Genomic DNA, 16,103 nt, shown 5'->3' with positions numbered 1-16,103 from the left:
CTCATTTACGAAGAAAAAGGGTCTTGTTACACTATAACTTCAATAGCTGCCACAAAAACTTTATTTCATAACCGGGAAAGGGACTGTAGTCCACAGCCTAGATTGAGGGCATGTTTGGTTTTCCCCTTCCTGGTCACAGAGCAGGTCCTGCTTCTTCCATTGTCAGGGGCAGGCCTCGGAATCTGTGCACCTGCTACATTACTGTGCCAGGGTCGAAATAAGTCAGAATACCAGTTTCACATGCAGCCTGGCACCGACGGCAGGGCCACACACATTGGTTTGCCATTTTAATAAATATATCAAAAGGTAAGTCCTGTAGGTGCCTTGATTGATCTAATCTTGAAGATTACTTCACCTCCATGGGACCAAAAAGGTACCACACAGTTGGATTCATTGGGGTCATGAGAACGATTAGAAAACCATGCACAAACAAAAGAACAAAGCCAGATTTCAAACAATGTATGCAAATATTAAACATTGTAAGGTTTTACAATAACATAAAAAGCAAAGTGGCAGTGCTGTGTGTCTCAAGCATTGTATAGTGCGTATAAAAAATACAGTAAAAACCTAAAACTAATGGCTGCCACATTGTAATGACAAATAAAGCCGGAGCAAAAGTGTCCTTGAACAATGCTGCCCCATGTTGGCAAGCTCTTTCTCATGACTTTTTTTTTATTGCAAACAGCAATACGTAAAAAAAAAAAAGTTGATATTTCAACTCCTTAAATGCACATTAATTGAATGGCGTCTGTAACATTTTAACATAGTACCCATAAATGTAGAATGGGAATGAAGTTTCTTGAGATTTACTTTAGTTTCTGGTTGAACACTTTTACATTCATTAATTCAGTTCTGCATTTGTGAGCGAGCGTGCAGCTTGTTATAACATGATCTCACAACCTCAGCCCAAGTAATTTGATAAGAATTTACAAAATTGGATATCTGGGGTACGGAAATCGGTTTGTTTTCAGTAATAAGGCCTAAAATATGTTACATTAATATTTGATGAGGGTCTCAGGTAGTATATTTGAGTACCTTGTCATTTGATCACATTTCTTTATCCCGAGAGTAAAACATGCATATCCTACATTGAGATAAAATTGGCACCTTCATTAAATTGTATTTTTTTTAATGTCATGAATATTTCAGTTTCCATCTCCAGAGTGGGACACAGTAACTCCCGAAGCCAAAGACCTTATCAACAAAATGCTCACAATCAATCCAGCCAAACGGATTTCTGCAACAGAAGCACTCAAACATCCATGGATCTGTGTAAGTAATTCCATTTTACACTATATACTATTTTAATATGTAGCTCCTCACTGCATTATGTAGCATTTTAGCACAAAAATTGGAAAAAATCTGGACAAATAACAGTAGGAGAGCAATATATATATATACTTCCACATGGTATTTAGAATTTGAGTAATAGAGAAATTATGCAAGGTTTATGTAAATAGGTGATAGAGTGGTCATGTCATCCCAGGGGAACAACTAATGGTCTGGGAGTGTTGGTGGAGGAGCAAGCGAGTGGGCACGTACTCTGTGAGAGGGCTGATGGGAACACCACCCTGCTTACCTTATGTTGGGAGGAGTCACCAGAGGCAGGTGCTCTTGTGCAGCGCAGGATTCCTTCACCTCAGCTTAGTGAAAATGTACCTTGGTGCCATGAATGTAGTCTCAATGCTGCCAGTATTAGCCTAGATGAAATCATGTCAACACATTTGTTGTATTCTGAATATTGTTGTTGCATGACCCCATTCATTCTTTATGACCCCATTCATTCTTTATGACCCAATTCATTCTTTCCGTGCCAGTTGTTTTTGCACCCAAAAATGTTCAGACCCATTCTTCCAGTGTGACACCATTGAATTCTCATGATAACCTTTACAGTGCTTCTGATGCCCCATTTGTGCTGGAGTTCTCTGTACAAGCCTTGGCACAGTCTGATTGGGCAGCACAGAATTGACATGACTTTGACCAGGAAAAAACATATGGGACATCGAAAGGTCCTAGGTCCTTTATTTAACATTTGCATCATTATGATCAATACATGACAGCGTATATATTTGTTCCTAAAATTGCGTAACCTTTAGAGCTCTAAAGAAACAGCATCTTAGAAAGTACATGACCGTTTACATTTTGAATGTCCGATTTCCAACTTCTAGTAAAGTCTTGCCTTGGTCATTTATACATTTTTATATTCCGCACTGAGGCCTCAAGTTCCCCTGTAGGATTTCCATGGTCCCCACACTTTTTTCCACTTCTGCGAGCCTCCTCTCCCTTTATAAATTACTTGCTCCACATTCTGACACCAGTCTAGTCCAATCTGCCACTATTGTATTGTTGGGGGGTCTGATTTCCCCCATGACCTGGCTACATTTCTTTTTTTAGCTACCCCCAGAGCTAGTGCGACCCAGATCTGAAGGTACCTTGTCCGAGGGTCATTTCCTGAGATATTTAGTAGTAGTTCTCTTGGGTTCACTCGAACTGTGTGAGGTATGACTTGGGTCATTAATAGTTGTGATTTGGTGCCAGAAGGTCTGGCCGATCAGGCAGTCCCAAAATATATGGTATAAAGTGGCTTCCAGACCACACTTTCATAAGCAGAGTGGGGTGGATGCTTTCCCTATTCTGAAGAGAATGTCCCGGGAATAATAGGAGAAATGGAGGATCCTTGATAGAATCAGCCTAAACCAGGTCTTAATTGCTATTTCTCTTGGGGCTTTTATTGCTTCGGTCCATTCTTCATCATCCATATCACCGAGATTTTCTACCCATTTCTGACAGAGGGCTGATAGTACTTCGGGGAGATTGTTTAGTAGCTTTTGTACATCAAGGATATTGCTTTTTTTTTTTTTAGCCAGTGGGTCAACTATGAGCCTATCTTCCAAAGAGGACAGGTCTGACAGTGTGTCCCCTTCTCTTTCATGCTGTCGTAGTGCGTGACCCAATTGTACATATTTGTACCTTTCTTTCTCTGACCTCTCCTATACTCTTGCAAGGTCTGTAAATGGTATTATGGCCTGCCCCCTCCAGATGTCTTCTAAGTGACCCCCAATGCTGGAACCCTTTCTAGCTTCGTACTTCTCTCAAGGTATCACTGTACTGTAGTTTTTTTTCCCCCATTAACCTATTGCGTCATCCCAGGAAATTGGTTGCCTCCCACCATCCCCTGACCCCTGAACAAGTGTGATGGAGCAGTGTATTTTCATACTTTCTCTGATAGAGGATCGCCTCATAATTTCCACTGCCCATTACATATCTGTCAACTCGATACTTTGGTTCCTGCTGATCCGTATATACCCAGTCATTGATAACTGTGAGCTGTGTCGCCCAGAAGTATAACCTGGCATCAGTCATATACTCCTTTTTGCAGTTTGCGTAGCACTATTCTGGGTGCCGCTCCCTGCCATAGGAGTGTTCTACCCTCCTGCACTATTTTAAGGAATATATCTGGGGGCATCGGGAATGGTGTATTTTCCATATATATATATAGGAGACGTGGAAGGGTCATCATGTTATACAGCACTGTCCTTCCCGGCAGCGTGATTGGTAACGTGCGCCAATGAGTCACGTCTTCGTGAAGTCTTTCCAATTGAGGGTGCAGGTTTAGTTTGAGGGAGAAATGAGACACTTTGATCATCCTTAAGAGTGTCCACTGAGCATTTGCACCAGCATCTTCTTAGCCAGTGGTCAAAATAGAAAAGAGGGTTATTCCACAAGTTGCTTGGGGCCGAGTTAAATGGTTTAAAAGTGTATATTTTATTATTGAATTTGTTTCAGATTGAATTTGTTTAAAAATATATTTTTTTCCTTTGCAGCAACGCTCTACTGTGGCTTCTATGATGCACAGACAGGAGACTGTAGACTGCTTGAAGAAATTCAACGCTAGGAGGAAACTAAAGGTAGGAGAAAAGAATGTGCAAGAGCAGCCATGTTTTAATGTATGTTCTGAACCCATATGAAACCAGATTTGCCAAGCAAACTAACTTTTACAATTTTTCTCTCCTTATGTATTTTTGTTTGGTATGCAATTCAGGAATATATCTGAATTTCAGTGTGTAGCATGTTACGAGTAAAGTTACTATTTGTCTATTTCAAGCTTCAAAATGAGAAACCTTTTTAAAGATAAGTGCTCTAACTCTAATGCCCTCACATTGCGGAAGTATCAAAAGTTTTCAAAGCTCAAGGAATGGTACTGCATCCTCTTTTCATGTGATATCAACTGAAAAGAACTATGGTGCTTCGTTTTGCTTGTCCATTCATTTGTGTTTGAGTACATAGCAGAAAAATGTCCTTTTCGGATTATTGGCTTAGTTATTTAGGGTACTCAACATCGTCTTACTTTCCATAATGCATCAGCATCTATATTTCCACAGCCGCTGCCGTGCATATCCTGCTCAATCCCACTTGCCCGTGCAGATTACCACATAGTCTCCTGGTTCTCTGCATTGCAACACGGTTTCCCTAGATGTAATAGCACTATTTTTTTCTGCAGGATAAAATGGCATCTTCGTAAAGAAAAAAATGCACCCTTGCAATGTTGAGCTGCCTCAATAGTATGGAATTGTATGCTATATTCCTGAGAGTGTCTAGAAACATGCTACTGATGCAATGTTCCAGGTGTTATGTTACGTTAAAATGTTTCTAAAGCGCTCGAATACCCGTGGGTGTCTTGTCGCTGGTTTGGATGGCAGTAATGTGAGAGTATTGGGCGGCTAGAGGATAAAAAAACAGGTAGATCTCTATTTGGTATGTACCATGAGAGGGATTTTTTGAGGTAGCTAGGACCTAGATCGTGCAAGGCTTTATAGGTAAGGCATAATGCCTTGAATTTAACGCGATTATTCACCGTAAGCCAGTGGAGTTCATTAATAAAGGCTGAAACTGGGTGGACTTGGGCAGGTCAGAAAAAAGCCTGGATGCCGCATTCTGTACGCTTTGAAGTTTCTTCAAATGTTGTTTTAGGAGCTTAATAAAGAGACCATTACAGTAATCTATTTTTGCTATAATTAGTAAGGAAACAACTGTTTTTCTGGTGGTTAGAGGAATAAAAAGAAGAATCTTTCTGATGATTCTCAGTGTTAAAACTGGTGGAGACAACTGAGCTAATATGTTTATTAAAGTTCAGTTTGTCATCTATTGTTATATCTACGTTTTTTGCTTTTTGGACTGCGATTCGGAGGGTTTCCAACTCTGCTGGCCAGCATGCTGGGCTCCAAAATTGAGGTTTGTTACTAAAAAGTTTCCCCTCAATTTTCACTAACAGCTCACATACAGTTGTGAAACTGAAAGATGGTTAAATCTGTATTGTTAGAGGCCAACAACACAATTTGGGTATCGTCTGCGTAAGATGTAGGGGAAAATCCAAAAGATTTGATCAAGGAGACCAAATCTGAAACATAGACATTGAAGAGCAGAAGGCTTAGAGAGGATTCCTGGGGGACCACGCATGGAAGTGAGGAGTTAGATGAAAATGTCTCCATCATGACTGAGTGACTTCTGTTGTTTAGAAATTACGTATGGCCAGGGCTTTATCAGCAATGCCCAATTTTTTGAGACCGTTGACAAGAATGACATGATCAACCGAATCGAAGGCTGTCGACAAGTCTAGGAGGAGGAGTGCTGCAGAGCCTCTTGGTGGCCTTTCGCTCTGGGCACAGAACCCACACCCACAGACCATGCACGTAACCTTGGCTTCCTCCTAGACTCCTCTCTCTCGATGTCCAGACAAGTCAACGCAGTCTCGTCCTCCTGCTTCAACGTACTTCGCATTCTCAAAAAGATCTTCCGCTGGATCCCCCTCGAGACAAGAAATACTGTCACCCACGCACTGGTCACGAGTCGACTGGATTATGGTAACACACTATACGCCGGAATCACAGCAAAATTACAGAAAAAACTCCAACGCATCCAAAACGCGTCAGCGAGACTCATATTAGACATCCCTCGCCAAGATCACATCACCGGACATCTAAAAGACCTCCACTGGCTTCCCGTCAACAAAAGAATTACTTTCCGCCTTCTCACCCACGCACACAAGGCCCTCTACAATCTAGGACCCGAATGCCTCAACACTCGACTGTCCTTCGACAAACCCACCCGCCAACTAAGATCGTCCAATCAAGCCCTCGCCGCAGTCCCGCGCATCCGAGAATCCACCATGGGTGGCAGATCCTTCTCCTTCCTGGCTGCCAAGACATGGAACTCACTCCCCACTCACCTCCGCCTTACTCAGAACCACATCTCCTTCAGAAAAGAACTTAAAACCTGGCTATTCGACAAATAATGAACCCCTTCCCCAAGCGCCTTGAGACCCTCTGGGTGAGTAGTGCACTATACAAATGCCCGAACTTGAACTTTAACTTTGTCCAGGAAAGTTCTTAATTCATCTGTGATTTTTATTAAAGCCGTCTCTGTACTATGTTCAGCTTTAAAGCAGAACTGAGAGGGATCCAACAGATGATTATCCTAAATGAACTGTGGCAATTGTATGTTGATCAGTTTTTCTACGAATTTGGCTTGAAATGGTAGCCTAGAGATCGGGCGGTAGTTGGCTGAGTTGTCAGGATCTAAGTTGGGTTTCTTTAGGAGTGGCAAAATAGATGTCTTTTCCTAAAGATCAGGTAAGATACCGGTGCTAAACATCCCTGTGAAGATGCTGGCTAGAAATTTAGCAATCTGAGCTGAAATCCGTTTTAATATGGAGGTCCGAGCATGGGTCATAAGGTGATCCTGACTTCGTGGAATTAAGTAAGTGAAGGACATCTACAGGGGAAATAGATGTGAATTGGTTGAGGTTGGAGGGAGGACTTGTACTGGCTGCAGCTTGGAGAGTCATGGAACTAGCGCTAGTATTGAGGTCACAGGAGGTAGAGAATTGATTGTAGATTTGTTCTACTTTGCTATGAAAATGAGAAGCTATTTCCTCACAAAAAGATTGACTAATGTTATTACTTTTCGTCTCTGGGAGTTTAGTTAGTTTATTTATTTATGATTTGAAAGAGTTCACTGGCAGAGTTCTTTGATGCTTCTATTTGCTGTGTAAAAAAGGATGACTTTTCCCGGATGATTGCTGCTTTATAGTTGGTTAGGGAGTGTTTATATATTAGTTTATCAGCTGGATTGTAGTTTGATTTCCAAATCCATTCCAGTATTCTAAATTGTTGTTTTTAGGAGCCGCAGAGAATCTGAAAACCAAGTTGCAGAATTTTTAAGTTTGTGTTTATTGCCGCATTTTTGTGGAACTGCTTTCGAGATGGTCTGATTAGGGTCGAGCAACTGGGGAAACGTTGCCTGAGACAGGTGTTCTAAAGTGTCAATTCTTTTTAGACGAGAGGATGGAATCTATAGCCCTGCTTTGACAGTTCAAAATGCACTGCTTTGTGGTCAGACCACATAAGTGGAAGAAATTCTCTGACCTAAATTAAATGGTTATTCGAAAAAATCGTATCCAGAGTGTGACCACCATTATGAGTAGACTGATGTATTAATTGTGGGAGGTTGAAAGCATTCATAATCTCCAGAATAGCTTCCATGTCTTTATCCTCAGTACAATCTGAGTGGAAGTAAAAATATCCGAGTACTGTGTAGTTGTTCTTGCATGCCCCCCCTCAACTAACGTATGAAAGTCATGTCTAGTGCTTGGGGGCGTGATACATGAGCAGACCTTTAAAGGAGGATTTGTTAGTTAGTTCAAGGCTGAAGGATAACATTTCATATTCAGAGTTAGGCATGGAATTGATATTAATTTTAAAATGACTTCTGTAAATTATCCCCAGACCGCCACCTCTTTTTCCCATTCTGCCTGATCCTCTAAGTGAATATCCTTGTGGAGTTGCTATTGGCAGGTCACAGCTGGAGTGATCATTAGCCCATGTTTCGGTGATGAAAAGGACGTCCAGGTGTTGATTCACAATAAACTCTGCCATCTCGAAACCATGTTTTATGAAGGACTGTGTGTTGATCATAGCCAGGTGGTACTTGTGTGAAGTAAGATGCTGAGTGTTATTAATGTGACCCTGTTTGACACTGGGAAAAGTCTCGAGGTTGGAGATATGAAAACCACACTTGTGGCATTGAAGACAGGAGAGATCCTGACTGAGATCAATTTGGGGGCAACAGGAATCGTTTTTCTGAAAGATAGAAGAGTCCTACCGGACCACTTAATTCTATTTTCTTTAGTTTGGGAAAAAAGGGCTGAATTTCTGGCGCTTGGCACGATTTTGGCGCTGATGGGCGCAGGCGGACTTGCCCTTAGTGCGTCTAAGGGCTCCCAGCGGCGCGTCCGCTGTGCTTGTCCCGCCAAGCGTGTGCATTTGTACCTGGCCGGGCACTAATCTGACCTTTGACCCACTGTACCACCGGAAGTCAGGCAAGTCGGGTGTGGAAGAGGAGTGTCTGCTTCCTTCCGCTCAATCGGCAATGCTGTGGCGGGACAGGGAAGCGTTGGTGATGGTCAGTTAAAATAAAAAATGGCCATAAATACAGCCATCCTAATTGGCCGTGCAGACCTATATCTGTTTCTCTTATGACCTTTATTCCGTTGGGGCAGCTGAGGGGTTTGGCTACAGCAGTGACAGAGCAGTTACTGCCATAGCTGGACCTATGGTCCGCCCACATCTAAATCAAATGGGCGTACCATTATTGTTGCATTAAGCATACTCCATCACTGTTGCAACATAGTATGTTTACCATCAATATAAATAGGGCCCTTAGTACTTTAACACCACTGGGCCCATTTTCTTTAAAACCCTTTATCTCCTAGCACTACACTTCAGGTTCATTTACTTGGTCCTCCAATGGATCTTGCTTCATGCCAAAAGGGGTCAGACATAGGGGATCTAATCCAGTTATCAAATGAGGACCACGATTGGGTAACTATCTACAAACTCTTAATTAGATGTAAATATATATATAACTCTCAAAACTAAGTTACACAAATACAGAATTATCACAGCTAGACTAAATCGAACCAATAATTCGTGTAATCCTATGCAGAATAATACCATTAGCGTCTGCTGATCAGAGGTCTGTCTATTTGAATTCCGATCCCTCAACATCCTAATTGGAAATCACATTCAATTATAGGAGACAAGTTAGGCTTATCAAAAATCTTAATGAGTGACTACATCAATCTCTGGCATTTAACATTTAGGAGTGCAGAATAATCAAACCAATTTACTTGATTGCCATCACCAAACCTCTGGAAAAGTTCGGGAAGGGACATGAACCATAACAGCTCAAAGGTACTCTCCCGTATGGGAAAGAAGCCCAGGAATAGCACAAACAGCGTATGCATCAGCCAAAGGAAAAGCTGATGGTGTCTGCAGGGAAGTTCCACAAAGTAAGAAGAAATTATTAATGTGTCTCAGTCCGCGAGAAGGAACACACACATCACCTTTCCGTCACCTTCAATGTATAAAATGTTCCTCAAGTTCCGGGATGACACCTCCTGGGTCACCTCATCTGGTCTCCACACTCAGTCCATTGGTCATTTCGTATAGGGTGATAGCCAAGCAGCATTACGAAAACACAAATTATAGCAAAAAGGTGGTGATCATCACATAATTTATAACTTCCAAACAATAGTCTTTTTGCAAAAGCACATGAGTGAGTTCAAGAGGACGTTTTCTCATAAAAGATGTTCCCAAAGTAGCAAAATTGTTGTAGACTGTCCTCGTATGCGAATAGGAATTCTCCCAATGAGACATATTTTCACTTCACATTAGAACTTTACGGAGCCTTCGCATGAGAGCAGAATTAAACAAGTAAGGAAAATGCAGGCCTAAATTGAATTTGACTCATAATACACGGAATTTAAATCAATTAAAGATATACATTTCATTCATAATTTTTGGATTCTATATATTTTTCAACTTATTTACACTCGTAAAGCAGTTACTCGTAGTTTTACTGTACTTAACATGGTACCTATGCCCTATTACTGCATTTCCAAAGCAGCAACGTGTAAAATGATTTCAAAGCATAAATTATTATTGTTTCGAATAATTCACATTAGTACATGTATGAAGATTAGTCCCTAAAACTTTCAGAGCTTTTGGCTTTAGTATAGTCGTGGTGCTCTTTTCTTTCCTTTCTCATTTGATGCACAATTTCACATATGCTAATATGAAGTTTCGAATAAGCCCTAAGTGGCACACATAATATCCTCTAGGCTACATTACCTGCATAAGTGTTTAGACCAAATTAATTTATCACTTAAAATGATCTCTACTATGGTTTGAAAAGATTCAATACTAGTTAAGAGTTCAACCAAACTATGTTATTCAAAAGACTAATTCTCGTCTAATTTACTCTTGTCTGCATACTTTAACGATGCAGTAGCTTAGTATTCAAGATCTTCTCATGTTTTTTGTAATGTATAGTTAACAGTTGGTGACAGTTTGTCATCTTTTCTCTCAAATGTGTCATAATCGGTTTAATGTGCAAGTTGAGAGGTAAAGCAGTTTATCTGCTTCATCAGTACCAAATCTAATCCCAGGCTCCCTACCAATGTTTCAACAGTCACTGAAGGTAAAGTAATATTTCATGAATATCTGAATTCCCTCCTTGCTGGGGTCCTCATGGACTAGTTTTGTGCCTTTTCTCTGTTGGTACACCAAACCCGAACTTGTACTTACCACTGGCAGACCACTCTTTCATCAATTAAGTCATCTGGAGAGCTGCCCCCATCACCAGGCGATTTGGGTCATTCATGCACCTTTCTCTAAATGAATGACTGCGCATTCGGGGGATTCTCCAAAGTCTTTCCTTGTAACTGATTGTACTACAATAATAATGTCCTTGATCACTCTTGAAAATCGAAGTAACATTTTAATTAGTCTAATTTCAGTGCGAAACAATTCGGCGTTGTTGTTGCCATGTTTCATTGCGACATTTAAAACCCGAAAGGCTCAACTTTCACTGGTTTATTGTGACGGAGCTGTCGTAGAGAAAACACTCAGAACGACACACAGACCAGCTACCATCTACACATGACATATTTCAGAAATTATTGCACCAGTGATTCCCTCTTACAATAGAGCTTTGCTTGAGTTTGGGGCACAAAATGCCCTGTCATCGCTTTCACAACACCAAGGGGTTTATTAGGATGACGGGCGGCCGGTCCCTGCACCTAGTGGTGCAGGGACCGGCCGCCAGTGGTGTGGCTGTCCTGCACCGGCATTTTAGGATGCCACAGTGGCGGTGGCATCCCACATCCACAATGCTGTGGATGCACCTTGTGCATTTGCACACACATGAGTCACCACGCGGTGCCTGACACGTTGTGCATGCAAATGCAGGGGGGTATGCACTCCACCCCCCCAACACCCTGGGGGCCCGTAATGGGCCCCCATATTCAAGGACCGCATGCCTTTCCAGGGCGGCAACACCGCCATGGAAAGGCACATCTCCGCCTGAATTGAAATATGGATGGCGGTGTCTTGCAGACACCGCCACCATATTCAACCCCTTTTCCAACCGGTCGACTCGACGATAGGCGGAAAAACTGCAGTTGGTCTTTCTGTTTGCCGGGGTCCCCCCGCCATCGTAATTTAGCGGGGTGAAATGGGAGGCTCGCGGTAGATAAAGGGGGCCGGATTCCACCGCCAAACGGGCAGTGGCGATCCGCACGCTATTGTAATAGACCCCAAAGTATGTGCACATTCAATCACCTATTAGTTTCCAGTCGAGGCATATCATAAAATAATCACTGAAATTTTAAGAAATATGAAATTTAAAATAAAGTGTGATTTCTTACTACATCCAATAAGACACTTTGGAACATCAGATTTTTACAACTACTGCCCTGACCAAAAATATTCCTCTCATATTTTCCACTGTTATGTAAGCTATCTTCTTTGATAAAATTATTATCCACAGGAATCCCTTTCCTTGGTGTCCATAAATAAGCACGTTGATTGCATATTGGGTACACTGTTAATGTCTCCTTTCTGGATGTCAAATATTCATTCTCCACAGATACTTTGATTTAGTTTAGTTAATGACTTCACTATGCAAATAATTGAATTCAGCATATAAAGAGAAAATGACTGCAGCTCAAAATGCTAATTATGTTTTTTGTTTGTTTCACATTTGCTCTCATAAACCTGCTGTCTCCATCAAACTGGCTTTAACACTGAACTTCTTTATTGAGCTCAATATTGATTGGTTGTTGTAAATATAAAGGGATCCTCCAAAACAGTGACCCGTCTTCCTGTGCCATGAGCACTTTTTTTCCATTTCCTTTTACACCTATATAATCCTGTCCCTCAAAAAAAAAAAAAAAGCCTTCTCGGATATAGAGCTGGTAATTTCACAAAATGACCACTACCCTCTTCTTGTAGAAACAATTGAGGGGACTTCATACAGAGGAGGCCCCATCAGCGTGTTCATTGGAAATGGTGCTTGATATAAGCTTTTTGCATTTACAACGTCACATGGCAGTCCGAGAGAAAATAGGGAAACCGCTGTGTATACCTAGGCACCAGAGTGTTTTTTAAACTGTTTCTTGAGAAATCTCATTACATTTAATAAATCCCTTAACTTGCACTCATTTAAGTGCTTCACAAATGTAGGCTTTTGTTCAGAACCTTTTACATCCTTTATAATCCTCCTTCACTTATTGGCTGATGACTCCCTACTGAATTCTTGCCACCTCACCGCATGGTTGAAATTAATTCTCCATCTTTTTAAGTTTAATCCCCATCATCTTCAGTTATTTATTTAAGTTTTGCAAATTGGCTGCTTTGCCTGTTCCTCAGTTTCTACTCATTAGATCGGTTAACCTGTCAAAGAAATATATTCCTTAATTACTCCAATGCTTTTGTTAAAATAACAAGTTGTGAGTTTAGGTTTATTTTACTCTGATTTAAAGTGTGTCCTTTGGAAGACCTGGTTAGAAGGGCGTTGGAACCTACAATTTAGCACGACAAACCTAATGTTGAAGTGTGCATATTGAGGAATGTATATAGAAGGGGGACAGGGATGACGCAACCTTGTATTGAGAGCCCAGAGCGGCCAGGGAAAAGTGATAGTGCCAATTGCTCTGGGAATTCTTGGAAGATTGTCTTGCCATTTTCTGGGGGAAAAAACCTTTTGTTTGCAGCATTTCTTTCCATTTTGTTTTGTTGTAAAACTAAACTTTTGCTGTATTTTTTGCTAATTTTTGGTTCCCCTCAACGGGAATCCACAAACCCTGGGTATCTTTAGAATCCTCAGGATGTTGGAAAAAAGGTCACAACTGTTACAATGCGGTTCAACTGTTATAAAAAGTATTGTAAAGCGTTCTGATATCCTTCGGGATCAAGTTCGTGCTATAAAAAACGTTATAAATAAAAAAAAAAATAAAAAAATCCTTTAGTTGTGCGTTGAGATTAAAGAACCTTTTCTTCTCAAGTAAAAGCACTGGCTGTGCAGTGGCTTGCTGGCTTGTTCTTAATTGATGATTGGCTTCTGTGTGGCTGCCCTATACAGTCTCCCTGAGGTAATGCTGTTGAGTAGCACTGGTCTCTCAAAGTGAGGGCCCAGATCATGTAGTATGGGATCAAAGAGGAGGTAGAACCAACAGGAAGGAAACTCGAGGTCCCTGCAACAGATCCTGTTTCGTAGTTTACTAGGTGAAACTTTGCATTTCTTGGCATGTCTTTTTAAAAATACAAAAATTAACAAGTATAAAATCCCATATATAATTTTTGCATAACCAAAAATTGCTTGATTTGCAAAGCTGTGAGTTCAACATAGGTGTGCAAATATATGCATTTGAAAGGGAAAGATCTAAGAGGATCAGAATTTCTGACCATGGTGAATTGTCGTCACTGGCAAAGTGTTAATGTTGGTAAGTGTGTCATTCTACAGAATGCCATACCCAAGACCTAGTAGTTTTGTGGGCATTTCTTTATCCAGTTTATATAGTTTTATCATCATGAGAGTGCTACATTTCACTTTGCAAGAGTAAATGGGGTACCTCTTTCAGAATAGAAAGGGAGCGCAGCCATTTTTAGAAGTGTAGGAGAAGGGATTTCTTCTTGGGGAAACATATTTCCACTTGCCTGAAAAAATAAAAAGTTGTATGTACAAATGAATGGACATTCTACATACATTCATGATAGAAATGTCACTACCCCTGGAAATTGAAAGGTCGTTGTTTCTATTCTAGAATGCTCTGAGTTGCTATAACTTTGTTCTCAATATCTATGCATCATATGGGAGTAATATACAATTTTTTCATCCCTTGCTTTGTGCATCAGGTCTACTGTGGCCCATTTATTAAATGTAACATTCTAAAATGTGGCAAAAGTCACTCTGCTTCAGTAAATTCTTTTCATGATGTTGTTCCTCACTGCTTTTGCAGTTACAATATAAATGAGTAATTTCCGATCAACAATTTGCCTTACAGGGGGCGATTTTGACAACCATGCTGGCGACTAGAAATTTCTCAGGTATGTTTTCCTCCTAAATGTGTTTATATTGTGTTTATCTTTTTTGAGTACAAAATAGTTTGATATAAGAAGAGAATTTACTTGCCGTACTAAGATGTACTGGATTTTGCTTTCCGTCAAGCGTGTCCTCTAACTCATTAACATGCAGGTTCAGGCAGAGGAAACTTCCTGAAGAGACACTGAAGTTGTCATTTTATCATATACCTACTTGATTTCCATGATCAAGTTCCCATAGACCCTTCATGGTGGCTACTTATTTATTTGAAGGGTTCTTTATATTCCTTGATAACTAAATCCAGCACTGTTTTTTTTTTGGGAAAGGTTATCTCATGGTTTATAGCCTTCAAACAATTTATTCCAGGGATCCTGTTCCATAAGCGTAAAATGTTAACTGACAGTATTTTCCAGCAAGTGTGAGTAATTTATATCTTACATTTCTTTCACCCTTACAGTGTTTTCGCTTTCTCTGGCATCCTGATGTTAGACCATAAATTGCCATTTTCTGCACTTGTCAGTAACTGGTTTTCTGCTGTACAGTGCTGAAAGCAGTGTCTTGCAGTTGTTCCAGTACATATAAGGGGCTCTTATCATTCAAGTAGCACTGCCAAACCACATGTAAGACAGCCTGAGTATGGGAATTGGCTGAGGCATTTGTAACACCTCAAGCAGATGCCGTTTTAATGGTCACTCCTGTGAAATGAGAACATGTTTTCGGCCATAGCCAGAAAAATCAAATTCTGAAAGGCCGAAGGTTTCCACAGTTTTACTCCTTGGGTCTCAATTTATGAGCAATGCATACGCCTTGAGATAGACACACAGGCCTGCAAGCTATCTGTTGGCTGCTATTGCTATATCTATATCCTAGGATGTCTAGAAAGCATTCTATAGATTTTTCGCTTCCTTTGGGAGTCAAATGTATTGATCTTCCTTAATGATGTCAAGGTCCAGCATTGTGGAATCCTATTCAGGTGCTGTATTAAGTGACAGTTGGACTAACAACTAACCAATTGAGTAAGTATGTCTGTACCCTCACAATGATGGTTCTGGATAGGTACTCCAACACACTTCACATGAAAAAATGTACAGTCTTTTCATCAGTCACATTTTAGTTTGATGTGAATCTGCATTGTTAAGGTGGCCAGATGACTAAATGTAATGAAGAATGCAATGCTCCTGGCCTTGGCTTTTATTTCACAAATTATTGTTTTCATCTGTATTAGCGAAGTTCAATCAGGTATGGAGAAAAAAGACAAAAAGACGCAAACTGCTTTTGATTTCAGCTAAAGCACAGGACTGGAGCACTGCATTCCTGGATCACATAGAGACATCTGGTTACTATGTGTATGGTGGACTGCCTCATGTGCCATTTTTTATACACAGCCTATGATCATAGGCCTCGTTGCTAAACATTAACCATAGCACCCCCATATTCTTCTAATTCAGAAAGTGCTTCATGTTGAAGCCAAGTGTTTCTGATCAGAAGGGTGCTTTTTCAATTCTTCAGTATTTCTGTTGCACAGAGAACACATCAGATGAATTATTGCCAAAGCTCATAATTTGCCTCTTTGGGTGCCCAAGTGTTCAGGAAAGTCAACTTTGATTGAGTGCTCTGTACTCATCAATTGTCTTCTCGTGATCAGTCTCCATTTTCATTGC

The 16,103-nt window shown here is 40.7% G+C and overlaps 1 protein-coding gene across 13 annotated transcripts in view; it reads left to right on the top strand.

Moving 5' to 3' along the window:
• The window catches only part of CAMK2D (calcium/calmodulin dependent protein kinase II delta), an 806,647-nt gene that overhangs the window by 576,097 nt on the left and 214,447 nt on the right, over positions 1-16,103 (top strand). For all 13 annotated transcript variants that reach the window (XM_086962149.1, XM_086962142.1, XM_086962138.1 and 10 more), the window contains exons 10-12: positions 1,150-1,272; positions 3,825-3,908; positions 14,405-14,447. In XM_086962149.1, coding sequence (XP_086818275.1) covers positions 1,150-1,272; positions 3,825-3,908; positions 14,405-14,447 — 250 coding nt within the window. The remainder of the gene's footprint in view (positions 1-1,149; positions 1,273-3,824; positions 3,909-14,404; positions 14,448-16,103) is intronic.

The sequence above is a fragment of the Lissotriton vulgaris genome, chromosome 3_1 (genome assembly GCF_964263255.1).
Source record: "Lissotriton vulgaris chromosome 3_1, aLisVul1.2, whole genome shotgun sequence".
Classification (NCBI taxonomy): Eukaryota; Metazoa; Chordata; class Amphibia; order Caudata; family Salamandridae; genus Lissotriton; species Lissotriton vulgaris.
Note: the sequence above shows the minus strand (reverse complement) of the source record. Positions and strands in the feature narration are given on the sequence as shown.